Source organism: Procambarus clarkii, chromosome 21, assembly GCF_040958095.1.
Source record: "Procambarus clarkii isolate CNS0578487 chromosome 21, FALCON_Pclarkii_2.0, whole genome shotgun sequence".
NCBI lineage: Eukaryota > Metazoa > Arthropoda > Malacostraca > Decapoda > Cambaridae > Procambarus > Procambarus clarkii.
The window spans coordinates 33,416,957-33,434,780 of NC_091170.1; the positions used below are offsets into that span (position 1 = coordinate 33,416,957).

Genomic DNA, 17,824 nt, shown 5'->3' on the forward strand with positions numbered 1-17,824 from the left:
TGTATTTACTAGCTCTATCTATAATTCTATCAACGTTTTGTATCTCACCTTGTATGTATGTACTTTACCTGAATAAAAAAAAAATATTTGAATTTGAATTTAGGTCTATATAAAGTCTAAGGAGAATCCTCTGGATTTTTGGAAGTCACCCATCAACAGCCAATCAGAGGTCGACTAGTTTCAGTACGTCAATGTGACGTCAGTTTGTTGTCGTTTGCATCAGCTGACTCGATTTCTTGGTATGAACTATAGTCTCCTGTGATCATTGTGGTTGAGGGGCGCTGGATAACTTGTGATTACTTGAAGATTACGCTAAAACATCATTGAAATACCGGTGGCCAGGATATCAAGTTGAGGGTTAGTGTAAAGACGGTGCTTCAGAAGGTGACAATATATCAGGTAAACTGAAAAATCCTCGCACCATAAGTTTTTATTATTATTATTATTTATTAACAAGCTTGGGTATACACAGCAATGTGCTGCTGATGGCATTGGGGGGAGGAGAACATGAAATGAGAGGTTGATCTATTAGTCTGTACTAGCACACACGGTTACAGCACAAGAATATCTTCCAATATTCGTGAGTGTATGAAGTAGTTACACAGCTCAAAGTACTTCATACCATTTGGTCTGAAATCACTATTAACAGGGCAATCACAGATAGTGTTGGAGATCATGTCATAGCTCTTGTTCACATAGTTTACAATTGGAATATTCACCATTGGGGGGATTCATTACCAGCAGCCACCTGCCATATATATCAATTTCCCAGCCTAATTCTAGCAATTACAATATCACACTCTAGTGGATGTGTATAGACTGTTTACACATGTTTAGGGTCCCGGTAGTACAGTCAGGTTCGTTCTCGATGCACAATCAAGAACTCCTGTCCCCCGACACAATGAATTATTATAATTATTGTCTTGTGCTGCCCGTACATATAGTTCTCAATTCCATACATATCACAACTCTTTTAAGATGTGCTTTCTGGCTATTAAGTGTCAGTAACTCGAGTTCTTTTAGAGTTCATGCTTCAATATTATTATTATTTATGCAAGAGTACATACATGTGATACACGAAGAGTGAAGAATTCATAGGAATGAAAAGTACAGTACATAAAGCCCCAAACTTAATGTAGTTTACCTAGTACAGTACATAGTGTTTCAGGAATAATGTAAAAATAATTAGGATATGAAAGTTTAATTTAATATGGTAAGGCTTAAAACTAGTGCTTTTGCAAGTTTCTTTAACTTAATAGTCAGAATTAGCATGCATTAATAAATGTTCATTGTATATTCTGTTTCTCTGTCTCTTTCAATGATGATAAATGCATAGTTAGGTTTTCTACTTTAGCAGATATTAAATACATTTGAAACATGATTGCTTTTATAATAGCAATCTTGAGAAGTACACAAGATAATTTATATAAAGCTACTAATTCACATAGCATTTAAATCACATTGGTGAATGTATATTTGGCTTCTGTTTAACTTGCTCCTAATAATTCACTATTTTAAACTTGATCAATTGAAGAATTCCAGTCTACCCAAAATACAGTAAAATTACTGTAAATTACCTAGAAATTTCCAAATTAGTCAAAGTTCATTAACATGGAAAAAATACATGAAATATGACATTGATGGCAAATATTAATGGGTCAAGATAAATATAAGTGTATCATTGTGCACTTGACAGTTGGCAACTCTGGCTTCACCAACTTAAACATGCATCTGCTGTTAAGAAATATTCAATTACACCTATCATTTAGCATGTATTCATTCATACGCAATCAGTTTTAATAAAGAAAATAAGGCATACACAATGCAAATTTACTGAAAATACAAAAATTGATTGACATTATATTTCTGAAGACCCCCAACAATCTTGAAAAAATAAAAAAGTAGCTACTTAGTGCAAAGGGCTCAAAGACCAACAAAAAATTGAGCTCCATATCTACATTCGAAACTGTGTATAGAGCCTGCCTCCACTACCTCATTCTTAGTGCATTCCATTTGAGTACTGTGACACTTAAATTTTTGTTTTTATTGTATGTAGTTCATTTGGGTACTGTACTTGGTTTCCACTTGTCCTCCCTTGTGCAAGTAGAGTACTGTACCTCCTATGCTAAATAATCTAGCTTTGTCTTTTCTATAAATTCTCTTGAATCTTGTCTGAGGTAATCCCTAACTCTTAGTCTTCCAGTGACATCAGATTTAATTCCTGTAGTCTTTCCTTGTAACTCATACCTCTCGGTCCTGGGACTAGTCTGATGGCATGCCTTTTTTTTTTTTTTTTTTTAACCGTCTTGTGCCTGACTGGATATGGCTCCACGGCATACTGAAGGATTGGTCTGACGTGATATACAAAGGTTCTGAATTATTACACAAATTTCTAAAGGCGGTTCCTATTTTGGCTAACCTAGTATATGCTGCTGAAGGTATTTTTTCGATGTTGGCTCCAAGAGACAGGTCAGTATGATATTGACTCCTAGCTCTTTTTCTAGACCCGATTCCTGAAGGATTTTTTCCCATTTGATACCTCATGTCCAGCCTCCTCCGCCCTTTACCTAGTTTCATTACTCTTCACTTTTCAGATTTATTAATTTTGTAGTAAACTACATTAGAGATAAAAAAGCAGCTATTTAAATTATCCTCCAAGAATTCCACTTTTCCAGGAATCTTGCAGAACACTAATGACTTCTTCAGTATATTCCTAGGAATTCCACGACATACTAATGACATGCAACAGATACCAGGCATGCTTTCCATCAGCTAGTTTACAAGCAACATGGCCCTTGAATGAGGTTGGGTAAACAGGAATACAAGCTGCCAAAATCATAACATCATGTCTCACTCCATTGGTGGTCAAGAATGACACTGGATATAGATGAATAGCCTAATAAGACGTTGCCAGCTCTACTGCTACCTGCATTCAACAGTAGCACATTATGCTTATCCTGCCAAAACTTTTACATATTATTCATCACCAACCTCTGTAACAAAGTTACATTAATATATATTTAGTCATCATTCTGTGTTACCAAAAACAGTTACAGTATAAGTAAATCCTGATCATCTTGTAACCTCTTATCTGCCACTGCACAATTTAATGAGAAACGATATCTAATTTTATTTTTTGTTTTCAGCTCTGACTGCACACGTACAATGGCTGAGAAAAGAATGTTGGTAGCTTTAGGACTATTCTTCATAGTGTTATGCACAGTGCCTGCAACAGCTGCTTGGGGTAGCAGTGATGAAAGTATTTTGTTAAAAGATGTAGAGGTACTCACATTATATAATGGCAAGATGACTAAAGGTTGGTCTCTCTCAATTCTAATGTTACTGCAATTATATATTTTTTGTATATTTTACATTGCTGGAAAAAATGTTCTTACAAAATTATTTTATAGTTTTGAACTATGGTGGATTTTTGAAGTACAAATTATTATACAGTACTATAAAATGTAAATATTTTTTATAATGCAGGAAAGCGCTCCTCACCAGTTCCACAGTTAATGTGTGTCAAAGGAGGTACTGCACCATGTGATGCCTTCCATCCCCGTGTGGTGCAATGTTACAACCGGGGATGGGATGGACTTGATGTACAGTGGGAGTGCAAGACTGACATGGACAATGCATTCAGGCAAGTTACTGTCTTTTTGGAAATAAAAACATAATTGCAGTCTATTTAAATGCCATGGTTGCATTTGAGTATACATATATCTTATGAAAATTACAGTTTTTGAGATTAAAAAAAACTGGCATGTGTTTAATGCAATGTCTATAGCAAGTAATTTGGTCAAATGTGTGTGTATTTGTTTAAACTGACCTTGCAATTATTCAGAATAGCACTAGTTAAGGAAAAAAATACAAGTGTAACGATTTTTCAGATTATCAAAGAGAAATTTTGCAAAGCATGAAAATACTGTATGGAAAATTAGGGAGGATGATTAAAAAGGCAAGAATAAATGGAGTAAATTGATGCACTATAATGCTAAAGAGATCTCCAGATGGTAAGAAAACAGCAGTAATAATAATGTATGCAAGTCTACCTCTTCATAAAAGATGAAGGGCAGTGGACATTCTCTATAAATAAATATTCTTATTTATTGAATACAGTATTAAGCTACTTGGTTTTTCCATTCGTGTAGCTGTTGAATTTGTTACTGATAATTAGATTATTCTAGGACCTTAATTAATATTATTTTCTTAAACAGGTTTGGTGAAATTGAGGTCTCGTGTGAGGGTTACAGTCACAAAGATGACCCCTTTATCTTGAAAGGATCATGTGGCCTGAGATATTCAATAGACTACACCAAGGAAGGCCTCAATCAGAAGCAGGGTTATCACAATTATTATGGTGACCAAAATACAGGATATGGAAACTCTCATCAAGCCTATGGAACTGAAAAATCATCATATTCAACCATCTTTGCTAATATTATTGTACTAATTGCATTTGCTCTTATGTGTTGGGCTTTCTATGTATCTTGTTTCCGATCTTCACGGAACATTGGCCAGGATGCCTACAGTAACACAAATGATGATTACCCAGCAGGTGGTGGTGGTGGTGGTGGTGGTGGATATGGGTGGTTTGGTTCTGGTGGAACTGCACCTTCAGCCCCACCTCCTCCAGGCTACAGAGATGATGCTTCTTGCAGGAACCGCACATCTGGAGCTGCAACAGGTAGTGGTGGTGCTGGAGGTTTCTGGACGGGTGCTGCTACTGGTGGCTTACTTGGATACATGTTTGGTGCCAGAGGCAACAATGGAGGTTATAGACAACAAAGGCCTTGGTCATCAGGTTGGGGAAGCCATGGAGGAGGCTTCTCTAGTAGCCATCATAGTGGTGGTGGTGGTGGCTCTACAGGAACTCGTGGAGCATCAGGTTTTGGTGGTACTAGTAGGCGATAGAAATATGATTGTGACTTAAACATGGGTGTGATTTCATTGAGCTGTAGTTGTTTTTAATCATGAAAAGGGTGCAAATGATTTGAGTAACTGTGACCATATGATATTTAACCATTTTAAAGGTTAATCATATGTTGATCCCTGGGCTAATTTGGTTGTCATCATTTGGCAATTTTAGCTACTGCTTGGTCTTTATGAAAATGCTGTAATATTGGTTATAATAAATCAATATGGTTGTAATGAAGTTAGCAAAAACCCAAGGTATATAATGGTGAGATCACGACTTGATATATAGAAGAAAATGTAGTTTTTTAATTGCATGCTATACAATAAAATTATGGTGCACCAGTAGCCAGCAATTACCTCTGGCTACAAGACTCTGCCAGAAACAGGTTTAAATGCTATACTGTATAGATGTACATTATATTTTTGGCCTATGTACATGTGTTCAGTTTTTTTTTTATTTTTAATTGTGTACATAGTGGTTATTAAACACAAAATACATAATGTAAATTAGTAAGTGACTCTTGAATACTAAATTACATTTTTAGTTGAATCCATTGTGCATAAATGTAAAGTATTTATCACTTTGTAATTTCTGTACAGTATTCATTGCTCTCATCGAGTAGATAATGCCTTGAATCATCCAGCTTTTATTATAGTTGTACATGCTGTGGTTTTACAAGTTTCTCATATCAATATTTGTACTCTGGTGCAGACATTTATTTATTTTGTTCAATAGAATTCTTGGTAACTCGGATACTTTCGATATCGGTCGCCTTATGCGTTTTTGTTCTCGTATTGGCATCTTTGGTGATACTTAGCGCCCTCTGATTATTCCGCACATTTGATGGTGCTACATAGCCTTCCCGGTTTGGTGCCTTCTTTTGATAATTACTTACTTATTTATTTTGTTTCTAAAATATAGTAAAATTACAAAGGAGCTCTATTTAAAATATTACTAAATGGACATAGTAGTAAGGTTTTGTTGAAACTGTTAGTGTCATCCTTCCAGTTTTGCATATCCTAATGTAATTTATTGATTATTTTAAAGATTTGTGAATGGTTGTTAAAAATTTGTCTAAAAAAAGGTAAAGTACACTGGAGTTTAGTACTGTGCTGGAATTTAATACGGGACTTGTTTGCATTGTTAAGGACAGTTGTAAAGAACAATGTAATAATCATATTTTAACTGTATGGCTTTTATTTTATTGTTTATTTTTTGTGTGAATAGAGGTATTTGGATTTACATAAAAATTGTGTATTTGTCATTACTGCAGTATATACTAGAGTACTTCATATGGACTAAGCAGTAAAATTTTACATTGCCCTTTCTCTGTTATTTACGTGATCAACATAATATAATTTTTTTTTATCATTTTTGTACTTGTGTAATGAGGAATTGTACTGTAGATTCACTGTTTGGTAGTGAGGAAAAGTTAGAACTTTGAAGGATTATTAAATAAAGAGCTTTGTCGTGAGCAATTTGTTTCATTCCTCCTATGAAAACAGTACTGTATATATAAACCTGTTTCTATTTAGGGAAGCTTTAAAGTGTCCATTGTTATGAAGTGTATTGGTGATAATTTGTATTCAAACTTTCATTAATCTGCTGTATCTTCAGGCAAGACTTTTTCATCTATAACCAAGGGGGCTCACTCGGAGTTGCCTCTATCCCCTCTGAGGGTATTGAATGAGTGAAGGAACAGTGTAGGGTACCCATTCATGTAATCAAACCACCTGCCAGAGAGGTCAATCTTGGAGGTACATTTCGATGTCTGGGCTGGGACGAGGGTGAAAGAGGTCTGCAGTAGCATTTGAGACTATTTGATGTAGTAGGACTCCATTGTTGAAAAGTGGGGGGACAATGTACCCATTCTCTGCCTCCCTTGCTGTCCTTGTAGGTGGCATCCTTTGGCTTTAGGGTCCAAACTTTATTAAACAGAATGCATGTGGAACCCCCCCCCCCCAAAAAAAAAAAAAATGATGACTACCTCGTCTCTTGGAATAACAACGTCTATGGTTGTTACAACTGCATTTTGCCACCCCTCTCTAATGTGGGGACCATGGTGCCATCCTCACTATTGAACAGTTTCATTTCCTTCGGCTGCTACTATTTACCATGACTTGCAGATGGTGAGTCACAATAACGTGACTAAAGATATGATGACCAAACCACACACCAGAAGATGAAGAGACGACGTTTCGGTCCGTCCTGAACTATTATCAAGTCGATTGTGACTTGAAAAGTTCATTACCACAATCTACTTGATAATGGACCGAAACATCGTCACTTCATCTTCTGGTTCCCTCTTACTGTCGTGCGTATCCTTGTTGAATGTCCTGCCTTCCAGGACGAGCATCTGTCTTGCTTTCCGACCGTCCCTCGTGGTCACATGTCCCTTGATAGAATTATTGGTGAATCGGATACTTTTCATATTGTTCGCCATGTGCGTTTCTGTTCTCGTACTGGCATCCTTGGTGATATTTAGCGCTCTGATTATTCCGCATATTTGATGGTGCTACATAGCCTTCCCGGTTTGGTGCCTTCTTTTGATAATTACTTGCTTCATCTTCTAGTGTGTGGTTTAGTCATCATTGTTCTATGATCTGTTTGTCCCCACTATGTGTCCTATATATTTATCTTATGATGACCTTACCTGCTGTGATTTGCAGACACCTTGTTGACTGATGTCAGTGTTACCTTTAATCCCATCTGGGCTGTCACACGCACCATTGAAGCCCCTTCTAAGAAGGTAGCAGACGACCTAGCTGCTTGCTACATACCCTTCCCAGCTTGGTGCCTTATGATAATTACTTACCTAGCTGCTCTGTCCTGCATTGGTGAGATTCCAGTTAGTTTTCAAAAGTGTTAAATGTCAATATCGGTAGTCATTCTTCCGTCCCATGTTGCGATTGGGAACACGGGCCTTTTAAGACTAACGCGAAAATTGATGAAGATTAAGCCACTCAAGAGGTGGCACGGGCATGGATAGCTCGTAAAATATGAAAATGTTTATTAAATCCTTGAAACCCAAGGTTTTGAGAGTAATGTATCCTCCAGATTGATACTTCATTCGGCCACATCTCGTGGTTGTCATCGATCCCTCGAGATGTTAGGATCACTTTCGATAGTCGATCCGGTCTATGGTAATTCTTGCTGGTGCCAGATGCTCTGTTCAGGAATGTGCCTGCTCCATACTTTTGCAGCGGGTACTGGAAATGGGCATGGAACGTCAAAGTGTGGTAGCAATTGGGTGTTCTTTTTGCACCTTGTGTGATGATTCCTGACCATTCTAGGTCAATTGTTGCTATCCCTATGATTACTGAATCAACTGCAGTGATTCCCTTTCCCTTGCTCACACATGCACTATATTTTTGAATAAGTTATCCTCACCTTTAAACAGAGATCATAATACCCTGTATATCTTTCCCCGAGGTAAGACACCCTGTGTCTAACGTCTTTCCTCCTTTTCTGACATGACTTATGCGATGAGTTGCACTCTTCTACCAAACTCTTCTCCCCTTCCTCAGTTCCACAACAGTTAACAAGCCTTAAACTCAACACCTCCACCAACTCCCTTCCTCCTCTCGCTCCTATACTGTCTGAATTCTGAAGCCAAGGGTATGTTCTTCTGGTATCCCCGGCCTGTGCTTCCACCCTTCCTTACAGGCTGAATGAGGCCTCGTTATACATGCGATGGAAAGTATAGTAGTAGTAGGCATCAATCAGTCTCTATGAAGTTGCGCTATGGAGGCCTCTCCAGGGTGCAAAGTCAGGGTAGGTTGATACAGAAACGCTGTTACCCAAGCAGCATGTCCCCCCACCCCTCTCCAAGGCGCCGAAAATCTCCAGTGGAAAGGCAAACGCCAATACGATTGGTTCCAGCGCCGTCGCAGGAACTGCGAGCTTCAGAGTTGACCTCAAGGTTGGTCAAAAAAGGCACAACAAAAGATTCAGGCGAAAGATGGATGATCATCATTTAAGAAAGAAGGCACAGGGACTCCATACCCGGAGGCCGCCGTGGTCGGGGCCGGAAAAGAACCATCCCATCAAGGGCAAGAACGACCACAGTCTCCTGAAGCAGAGCACCGCACGAGCCCCAGGAGGTGGACGTCCCGGTCCCGCACCTACGGGTTCCTGACAGAGTTCGTCATAGCACTCTTTCACACGAGGCCGGCTTCCTTCAAGGCCAAGCAGAAGGAAGAGATCTTGGATTTTGATACTGCCGTTTGGCATTCCAATTCAACAGTCAGGATTGTTACGACGTTTGGCGCACATATCGCCTTTTTTTCAACTCAATATATGCTTTGATTTCAATTAGTATTAAGTTCTAGTCTTAAGTTTTTTTTCGCACCTTGCCCGAATTGTGGGGTTCCGTCCCTGAGCCCATTATGTGCCTCTGTAACCCTTTCCACTACCGCCCACAAGATGGGTATGGGGTGCATAATAAATGAACTAAACTAACTAAACCTTGCCCGAAACGCTGTGCGTAATAGTGGCTTTAGGCATTGTATGTACTAGCTCTATCTATAAATCCAACATTATGTTTGTTAACTCACCTAGTATGTATGTACTTTACCCGAATACATATTTGATTTATTAGGGTTTATGTTTAGCATGTTTAGGGATATTAAAATTTTTGCAGTGAATCGAAGCAATTGCCTATATAATTGTCACAGAATTGTAGTTAGCTTAACATTTAATTTATTGGAGAACGATTTCTTCTGATTTACATTTTGATTTGGCCCAGAAAGCAAATTTTAATTTTTTTTTTTTTTTTTTTTTTTTTTGAGATATATACAAGAGTTGTTACATTCTTGTACAGCCACTAGTACGCGTAGCGTTTCGGGCAAGTCCTTAATCCTATGATCCCTGGAATACGATCCCCTGCCGCGAAGAATCGTTTTTTCATCCAAGTACACATTTTACTGTTGCGTTAAACAGAGGCTACAGTTAAGGATTTGCGCCCAGTAAATCCTCCCCGGCCAGGATACGAACCCATGACATAGCGCTCGCGGAACGCCAGGCGAGTGTCTTACCACTACACCACGGAGACTGCGAATTATGTAATAAGGGGCGAGCGAGTGTGCGCTACTGTTGAGCGAGGATGTTGGCTACACTGTCTGAGGTAAACACGGTGTTAGGTTGCTGTCATGCAGGAGCAGCTTCTGAAATTTTCAGCCGCGAGCACGTATTTTTCCTTTGAAAGGCATTGATTTACGTCAACATTCACGGACGTTATTCAAGAAATTTAAAGTCTAATTTGTTGTAGCTCTTAAATTGCCAACCACCACCATCACATTTCGTGGGAACTGAACCTGTCATCGAAGAGGATGAGCAACAAGGCCTTCAAAAGCTAGGTATAGAAATCAAGAAAAGAAGCAGCTATTTCTCAGGCTTCATGTAAACCAATTCATATAGGGTGTAATACTGTCATGGCTGTCTCCACAAGTACCCCTAAAGTGCCAGAATACATATTTGCTGAAAAAATTGGCTCTGGGAGCTTTGCTGATGTGTATAAAGCATTTAAGAAAGGAAAAACAAGAGAGGTGGCCGCTATAAAATGTGTCCTTAAGTCAAACCTGTCAAAGACAGCACTTGACAACTTAATATCTGAAATTAAGATACTGAAAGAGCTAAAACATGAACATATTGTAGAAATGAAAGACTTTATTTGGGATGACAGATTTATATATATCATAATGGAATACTGCAGTGGTGGAGATCTTTCAAATTTTGTGAAGTCTCGCAGGCGACTGTCTGAAACTGTATGCCAGAGGTTTCTCCAGCAGTTAGCTTCAGCTCTCAAGTATATGAGAGAGAAAAAGGTCAGCCACTTTGATCTGAAACCTTCAAATATTCTATTAACTTCTAGAAATAATCCCGTCCTTAAAATTGGAGATTTTGGACTTGCTCAGCACATGCCAGAAGATGACACTAACTGCACCATCAAAGGAAGTCCACTCTACATGGCACCCGAGATAGTTCTCAAAAGGCAATATGATGCCAAAGTGGATATCTGGTCAGTGGGTGTCATACTGTATGAATGTCTCTTTGGAAAAGCACCATATTCTTCTAAAACAATGGATGAATTAATTGAAAAAATTAAAAAGGACAAACCTATTGATGTGCCCTATGGAACCAATATTTCTCAGGAGTGCCGAAATCTATTACAAAGTTGCTTGGAGCGGGATGTGAGCAAAAGAATTGACTTTGAAAGATTCTTTTCTCATTCTTTTGTTGATCTGGAACACAAACCATGTCCAGAAAATATGACAAAGGCTACTGATCTTCTCACCATGGCAGTAAATTTTGATGAATGTCAGGAGTATGAACAAGCTTTTAGGTATGTATGTATGTAATTACCTTTTGCATTAAAATATTTAAATCAGGTTTGAAATTCACTTACACATCTTCTAATTTAAATAATTTATTATTTTTCACTATCAGTAAAAGTCAATAGTGTTAATTCACAATCGACTTGAGAATGGTCCAGGACGGACCGAAACGTCGTCGTCCCTTCAACTTCTAGTGTGTGGTCTGGTCAACATACTTCAACCACGTTATTGTGACTCATCGCCTGCATGTTAATTCATTATATTTCAATACACTGTGAGACCTGCAGTTATTTTTTTTTTAGCATACAGTATAGTGTACATAAATACTGTACATATGTATAGTATTTGGTTTATGTATCAGAAATTAAACTTCAGAAGAAATTCTTCAGTGGTATTTTATACAGTATGTGTGTTATTTTGTCATCTACAATGTACAGTAAAACTTAAATATGTGCTTGTGAAGCTTGTATTCTTCAAGGGTTAAAGTTAAACAAGTTTATGGAAGTTGTACAGTATAGGTATAAAAGCCAATCCTCCTCCAATTTTCATACACTTTGTATATACATTGCCATACCTAAACGTTTATCATAGTGTGTGTGGTGCACTTGCACCTTGGAGCAGTCTGTACCATTTTGATATTTTAATAAATACAGTACAGTAATTGATTCCTGATTGTTTTATGCCAAAGTCATTACCCTAAGAGTTTTGTAATTATTTGTTACTGCTATTTTAGCATTCAAGATTGCATTTAAATTGTTCTGCCATAGAAGTGCAGTTAACTTAGTAATGAAGCTTAAGCCACTGATTTTTCTTTTTAATTTTAATACTTTTGTTTATCTTCAGACACTATTGTCAAGCACTGCAGTACCTTGTCCCAATACTCCATGTAGAGAGCAATGCAAGTAAACGAGTTGTTCTACGACGAAAGATTTCAGAGTATTTGAATCGAACTGAAGACCTCAAGAAAATCATAAATAATGAAAGTGATGCTTTAAAAAATATTAAGATTCCAACAATCCAGATGCGTGAATCTGTTGGTTATGCGGAGTACAGAGGAAATCGTGAAGAACTTTTGAGGATGACGGCAACAACCCCACAGATTCACAGTGCTATAGAAATTGCAGCATCAGGAGAGTTATATACACGCGAAGGAAACTATGCCATAGCTTTTGAAAAGTATCAACTCGCGTTGGGTAAGTTGTTAGAACTCTTACAAAGTGAGCCAAAAGGACGGAGGAAAGACCTACTTAGAGAAGAAGTCACACGATGGATGTCGCAAGCTGAATTCCTAAAAGAAGTGCTTAATAAAGACTCGCCTCAAGCCAGTGTTAGTGAAGAAATATTTGTTGAGGGTGATGATAAAAATTGTTCTATTCAATGACAAATTCTGCTTATCATTGTAGAAGCTTAAAGAATGCTTCTAAAATCCATTTGCCATTTATTACCACTTACATTTAGTTCAAACAAATATAATGTTTCTAATACTCTAGGCTATACAATAGCTGTTTGTTATTACCAATGGGTAAGAATGCTTTCCAAATATTAATTAAGCCTTTAAGTTTAACAGTTGATTACAAATTATTTTTATTAATTTATATACTGTACTTGCACTTTAAAAGTTACAAAAAATGTATTAGAGTACAGTATTGTAATTGCTGTATCTTATTTTTATTGATCAACTAATAATGGTTTTAATGCATGTTATCAGATTATACACTAAATTAAAAAATTTTAATTTTGAAATTTTTTTGTTGCAGTTTAAACAGAAAATTAACTTTCCTCAGGAAAATAGCCTATGCTCATTATCCCTTGTATACATTAGCTTGATCATAAACCATAATAAAGTATTAATTTGTAACTAGATGTTTCATGTCAAGATATTATTTTATTGTTATTTCAAAACAAGTAAACAAGTGATAAAGGGTAGATGCATTAGCAGAAATGTTTGTCATAAAATTTTCATAATGGTTTACCTGTATTAACCAATTGCCTTTTTTTTTTTAATTTATAATAAAAATTAAAATATATACGCCTGTTGAAAAATCACCTTTATTATAACTTGGTGGGAAAAATTTCCTTGATTTTCAGTGTATAATACATAGAAGTCTTAAAAGTTTAAAATTTCCCTTAATATCAGCAGCTAATTCTCCAGCTTCATGAACACAACATAATGTTATGTTGTGTAACTTTTACAAATTACAGGCAGTATACTGTAAAGTATTTGTAATTATTCTTACATTATGTTCATCATATAAGTGCCGTTGACAGCCTGTATGAAGTTTGTGTAATACTGTATAAACATGTAAATATTTAAAAAATTACAATACAGTACTGTTTTCTGCAAATTGCATTAGCTACCTATTCCATGTAATAATATAAATTACTATAGTATTGTTATATGAGGTAGTAGATGATTATAGTACTGTATACTGATACTGTATTTGTGTGAAAAAAATTTATTCCAATACAAATTTTGCACATCAATCTCAGGATAGTGATTATTTAAGGAATGGAATACACAATAATTTAAAATTAAAATTTGTAATCAAGACAGTGAAAGGATTGAATGTGAAGATGTTATTTGTATTGGAGGCAAGAAGGTATATACAATTTATAATAACTTTTGGTAAGCATATATAAGTTAGTGTGTAAAAGGGAGATGCATGCATATATATAGAAGCATGTTAGAAAAAAAGGGCAGATGCAGAGAGTAAAGTGCTGTACCGTATAGAAAAAAATAAGCCATCACTAGAAAGGGAACTGCCTTGTCATCTGCTATCTTATATAACAATGCTAAAGTAATTTATATTATAACCCTGGCACTTCTTCCATGAGCAACCAAAGCTAGTCAGCATATTATCTGTATAACTTCAAAATCTATTTAAATTCAATTCTTAATCATTTGTTACCCCCTTATTAATAAGGTTGAAAAATCCTTGATAAGTATATACAGTATAACAATGTGATACATACCTGGATTATCATGTTAAAGATTAATATAGATAATATAACTGAAAAGATGTAGCCTGAGATGTTTAGTTATGAAGCCAATTTAGCTCTGTTAATGTTCATTAGATTGTGCCATTAAGTGTGACTTTATTTTGTTATTGTATATAAACTGTTAAGCAGTTTAGTAATTGATTTTATATATTTTCCCATTGAATTATGCTTCATTTTATAACTACTGTACTTTATTTAGCCTTATGAAAGTTATCAGGATTACAAAGATTTGATGTCATGCTGCTGGGTAATTGAAATGTACTCTTGGCTGTTAAATAAGCAGAAAATTTAAGGATCAAAATAGAGAATGAAAGCAAATTAGACCATGATAGCTTTAGGGAGTCATCACTTGTGCTATGTTATTACAGATAAGCTTACCTATATTTTTCTGGCAGGTTGTGCCAGGGGGATGTACACTTCCTATAAAAAGTGACAAGATTAATACAATGAAATTAGAACCACAGTAGAGCAATATGAATATGCTTGAATACAATGTATCAGTACTGTATTAACCTGATACCCACAGTTGCATACTAGTCAGTATCAGCGGTCAGACTTAAATGTTACTATGAACAAACTTTCTTAATTATTCATGGTTTTTACCTTACAGTATATTAATTCCACATTACCTGTAATTTTGTAAGTTTGCATCCAAAAAATGTATCATAGATTGGTGTACAGTTGATAAAAAAATGTAAATGCATAATATTTATATTTACTGTTATGCTTGGTTTCTAAATGGCAATTCACATTGTATTTCTTTAGTACTCTCACACTTCCGTTGCAAATCAAGTACTGTACACTGCTTTTCCATCCACATTGGTAAACAAAAAACTAATTAAGGGTTCATTCCATGTTGTATCTTCCGTATTCTGCTTGCATATGGAAGATACAACTTTACATTTAAGTAGTCGGGCACCACTTGGAACACTGACCATCCAAGTGGTGCCCGCCCACTTAGATGGTTGGCATTCAATCCCTGGCTGTCCAAGTGGTTGGACTCCATTCCTTTCCATGTTCCATCCCATGTCCTTATCCTTATCCTTTCCAAGTGTTATATAGGTAGTTGTAATGGCTTGACTCTTTCTCATGATAGTTCCCATCCCTTCCATGTTGTATATTCCATATTCTGCTTTCTTCCTCTTAGATTCACCCATTTTCACTTAAACATTATGGTCTGAGGGCACATATTTGTACTCCCAGCACAAATATTGAATTTGCACACGAGTACAAATTCTCAAAAACCACTGAGCTTCTCGAGTGTTGATGCTGGCACCCAGGTCAGTGTGGGACATGATATTAAAGTGTTGGGTGTAGCCATCCATGTCATATGGTCAAGAATGGTTTCTTAGATAAGAGTTTACTGACCTCTTTTTACTTAATCCATAATCCTAATCCCTGTGGACAACCATACTTTGGGTATTCACAAGGCCAGGTCAAAAGGTGATGAGCTGGTATTTCGGCTATGTGTGGCCTCCTCCCATATAATGAACCTTCTTAAGATAAAATATTAAATTCTTCATGGCCACATATAACAGTGGGCAACATAAATAATCTGGTAGGCAAATTTTGGCTCCAGGGCAACTTCTTATGGATGTAACCCACAATAATTACCTAACTCCTGGGTACCAATTTGCTGTTATGGACTGCTAATTCAATAGACATTTAGTGTAATGAAAACTTGGTTCTTGCCTTTTACCATATGAGTTAGACAGCATAACTTCTGGTCTCTTGTTAATCACCAAATGATATTACTGTACTATACTTCTATAGCAGCAATATCAATGTCTTAATTAGAAAGAAATTTGACATGCTAAGCAACATACAAAAAAGTAAAATGTGCTGTCTTGCATTTCAAATCGCCTCTTTTTTTTTCTTTGTTTTCCTTTTAATGTTCATGTGTGTGTGTGTATGTGTGTGCGCGCATTTACATGACTAAATTTACCTGAGGGCCACCATATCTAGTGGGCTCAATGGGCAACGGGGATAGGAAGCCAGCAACTTATTAAAGGGCCCTCCCATTATTCCTGAAGATTTTTTTATGTTGAATTTTGAACGGAAGCAATGTCTTGGCATTTATGGCTTTGGAGGGCAAGTGATTTAGAGAGTTTATTACCCTTTGGGTATTACAAAATCTGTCCTAAATTATGGCCATTTGAGCTTGAAGCTGTTGTCTCAGTATGTATTATGTTGGAACTTTTAAGGAATTAGTCAGGATTAATATCATAATGATTCATCCAATATATTGTATCATGGTTAAAACTCCTCATTGTAAAAGCTTGGGCTTCAATGACTGCCTTTTATCATATGCAGTATATGTATGTACTGTTTACAGCCATAGGCTACATATGTAAATTGTTTGTTATGATTATAGATTTAATCATGTTTGTCATTTAATTATTTAATTTTATAAATTGTTAAAGAGTCCTGTTCCCTTGTCACAGTATTTCTAAGTTTATGATAATGGTGTACCATTGTCAGTGACAAACTTTGTTAGGCTCATCGAGGTCCCGATTCATCACCCAACCATTAACTATCTAGAGATAATGGTGTTATCTGACTGACTATGTACATATCCACTGCACCACCTCATTCCAAATACCATGTATACTGTAATTAGATTTGTTGCCTTAATTGATTTTATGTGTTGAATATTGTTTGCATGTGTTCTTAACAGACAGTCTTATGCTATACAATATTTCATAAAAATTTTGTACATACTGTACTCTATTATCTTTGTTGACAGACTGTCATTCAAATAAAAAATAAAATTATTAGTTTCCAGTAATAATAAAAGATCTTTAAGATAATGTATTGTATTTGATTGCTTCCTTTGATAGAGTGATCCACTGCAGTGTCAGAATCACATTACCGATGCTACCCATTTCTGAAAGCTTTTCCACTACCGCCTACAGGAAGGGTATGGGGTGCATAATAAATGAGCTAAACTGAACAAGGACATAGGCATAATACTGGGAGTCAGTGGGAAAAACCAACATGCCAAAAGTTTGAACCTTACACCCAGAGATAGATTTTAGTAGCAAAAAATATACAGTACTGTAGTCAGCTTACAGAGTTTGCATGTGTATTATTGGAATATTTTTTTTTTTTTACTAGGCATTTGCTAGTGTAATTACCTGTGCATACATGAGTATGCACAGATAATTACACTGAGTATACACTCATGTATACCTGTGCATGCATGAGTATGCACAGGTTTTAGGAAAATCTTGAAACTATGAGCTATGATTATGCAATAATGCTAAGAATTATTATCATTGTGTCATATACAGTACTGTATTAATTTTGCAGAGAATTTAAGGACTAGTCCTTTAGAATATAACTTGAATTTATGATTTAAAAATAATATTTATGGGCTCAATGAAATGCAGAATAGAATTTGATACAGTACACAAATTTTATTATAATAATCATGGGTATTTTTAAATTAACAATGGTTAAAGGATGTAAGGTATAAGTTATAAATTTTGGTAACTAATGACCATGAGTAAATAATTATGTAGGATACATGGACTTTGCTGAAGCTTTTCATAAGGTACCACATGAAGTA

At 36.1% G+C, this 17,824-nt stretch overlaps 2 protein-coding genes across 3 annotated transcripts; both read left to right on the forward strand.

Moving 5' to 3' along the window:
* The first annotated feature begins 176 nt into the window (after positions 1 to 176).
* Positions 177 to 6,392, forward strand: LOC123760628 (store-operated calcium entry-associated regulatory factor). 2 transcript variants are annotated; one of them, XM_045746364.2, is made up of 4 exons: positions 177 to 357; positions 3,147 to 3,316; positions 3,487 to 3,643; positions 4,218 to 6,392. In XM_045746364.2, exons 2-4 carry the CDS (start codon positions 3,166 to 3,168, stop codon positions 4,912 to 4,914), a joined length of 1,005 nt encoding a protein of 334 aa, XP_045602320.2. In that variant the 5' UTR covers positions 177 to 357; positions 3,147 to 3,165; the 3' UTR covers positions 4,915 to 6,392. The 2 variants fall into 2 exon arrangements, with proteins under 2 accessions (XP_045602320.2, XP_045602319.2); XM_045746363.2 differs by having other exon boundaries at positions 180 to 399.
* A 3,279-nt stretch (positions 6,393 to 9,671) lies between these two features.
* On the forward strand, positions 9,672 to 17,063 carry Aduk (Another Drosophila Unc-51-like kinase). Its single transcript, XM_045746365.2, has 2 exons — positions 9,672 to 11,261; positions 12,097 to 17,063. The coding sequence occupies exons 1-2, from the start codon at positions 10,351 to 10,353 to the stop codon at positions 12,632 to 12,634; spliced, it is 1,449 nt and encodes a 482-aa protein (XP_045602321.1). The 5' UTR covers positions 9,672 to 10,350; the 3' UTR covers positions 12,635 to 17,063.
* The last annotated feature ends 761 nt before the right edge of the window (positions 17,064 to 17,824 follow it).

What these genes read in the sequence shown, in the direction of transcription:
- LOC123760628 (XM_045746364.2), top strand. Translation starts at nt 3,166, where the DNA reads ATGGCTGAGAAAAGAATGTTGGTAGCTTTAGGACTATTCTTCATAGTG. An exon ending in TAATGGCAAGATGACTAAAG is followed by an intron (nt 3,317 to 3,486) that starts GTTGGTCTCTCT and finishes TTTATAATGCAG; the next exon opens with GAAAGCGCTCCTCACCAGTT. An exon ending in GACATGGACAATGCATTCAG is followed by an intron (nt 3,644 to 4,217) that starts GCAAGTTACTGT and finishes TTTCTTAAACAG; the next exon opens with GTTTGGTGAAATTGAGGTCT.
- Aduk (XM_045746365.2), top strand. Translation starts at nt 10,351, where the DNA reads ATGGCTGTCTCCACAAGTACCCCTAAAGTGCCAGAATACATATTTGCT. An exon ending in GAGTATGAACAAGCTTTTAG is followed by an intron (nt 11,262 to 12,096) that starts GTATGTATGTAT and finishes GTTTATCTTCAG; the next exon opens with ACACTATTGTCAAGCACTGC.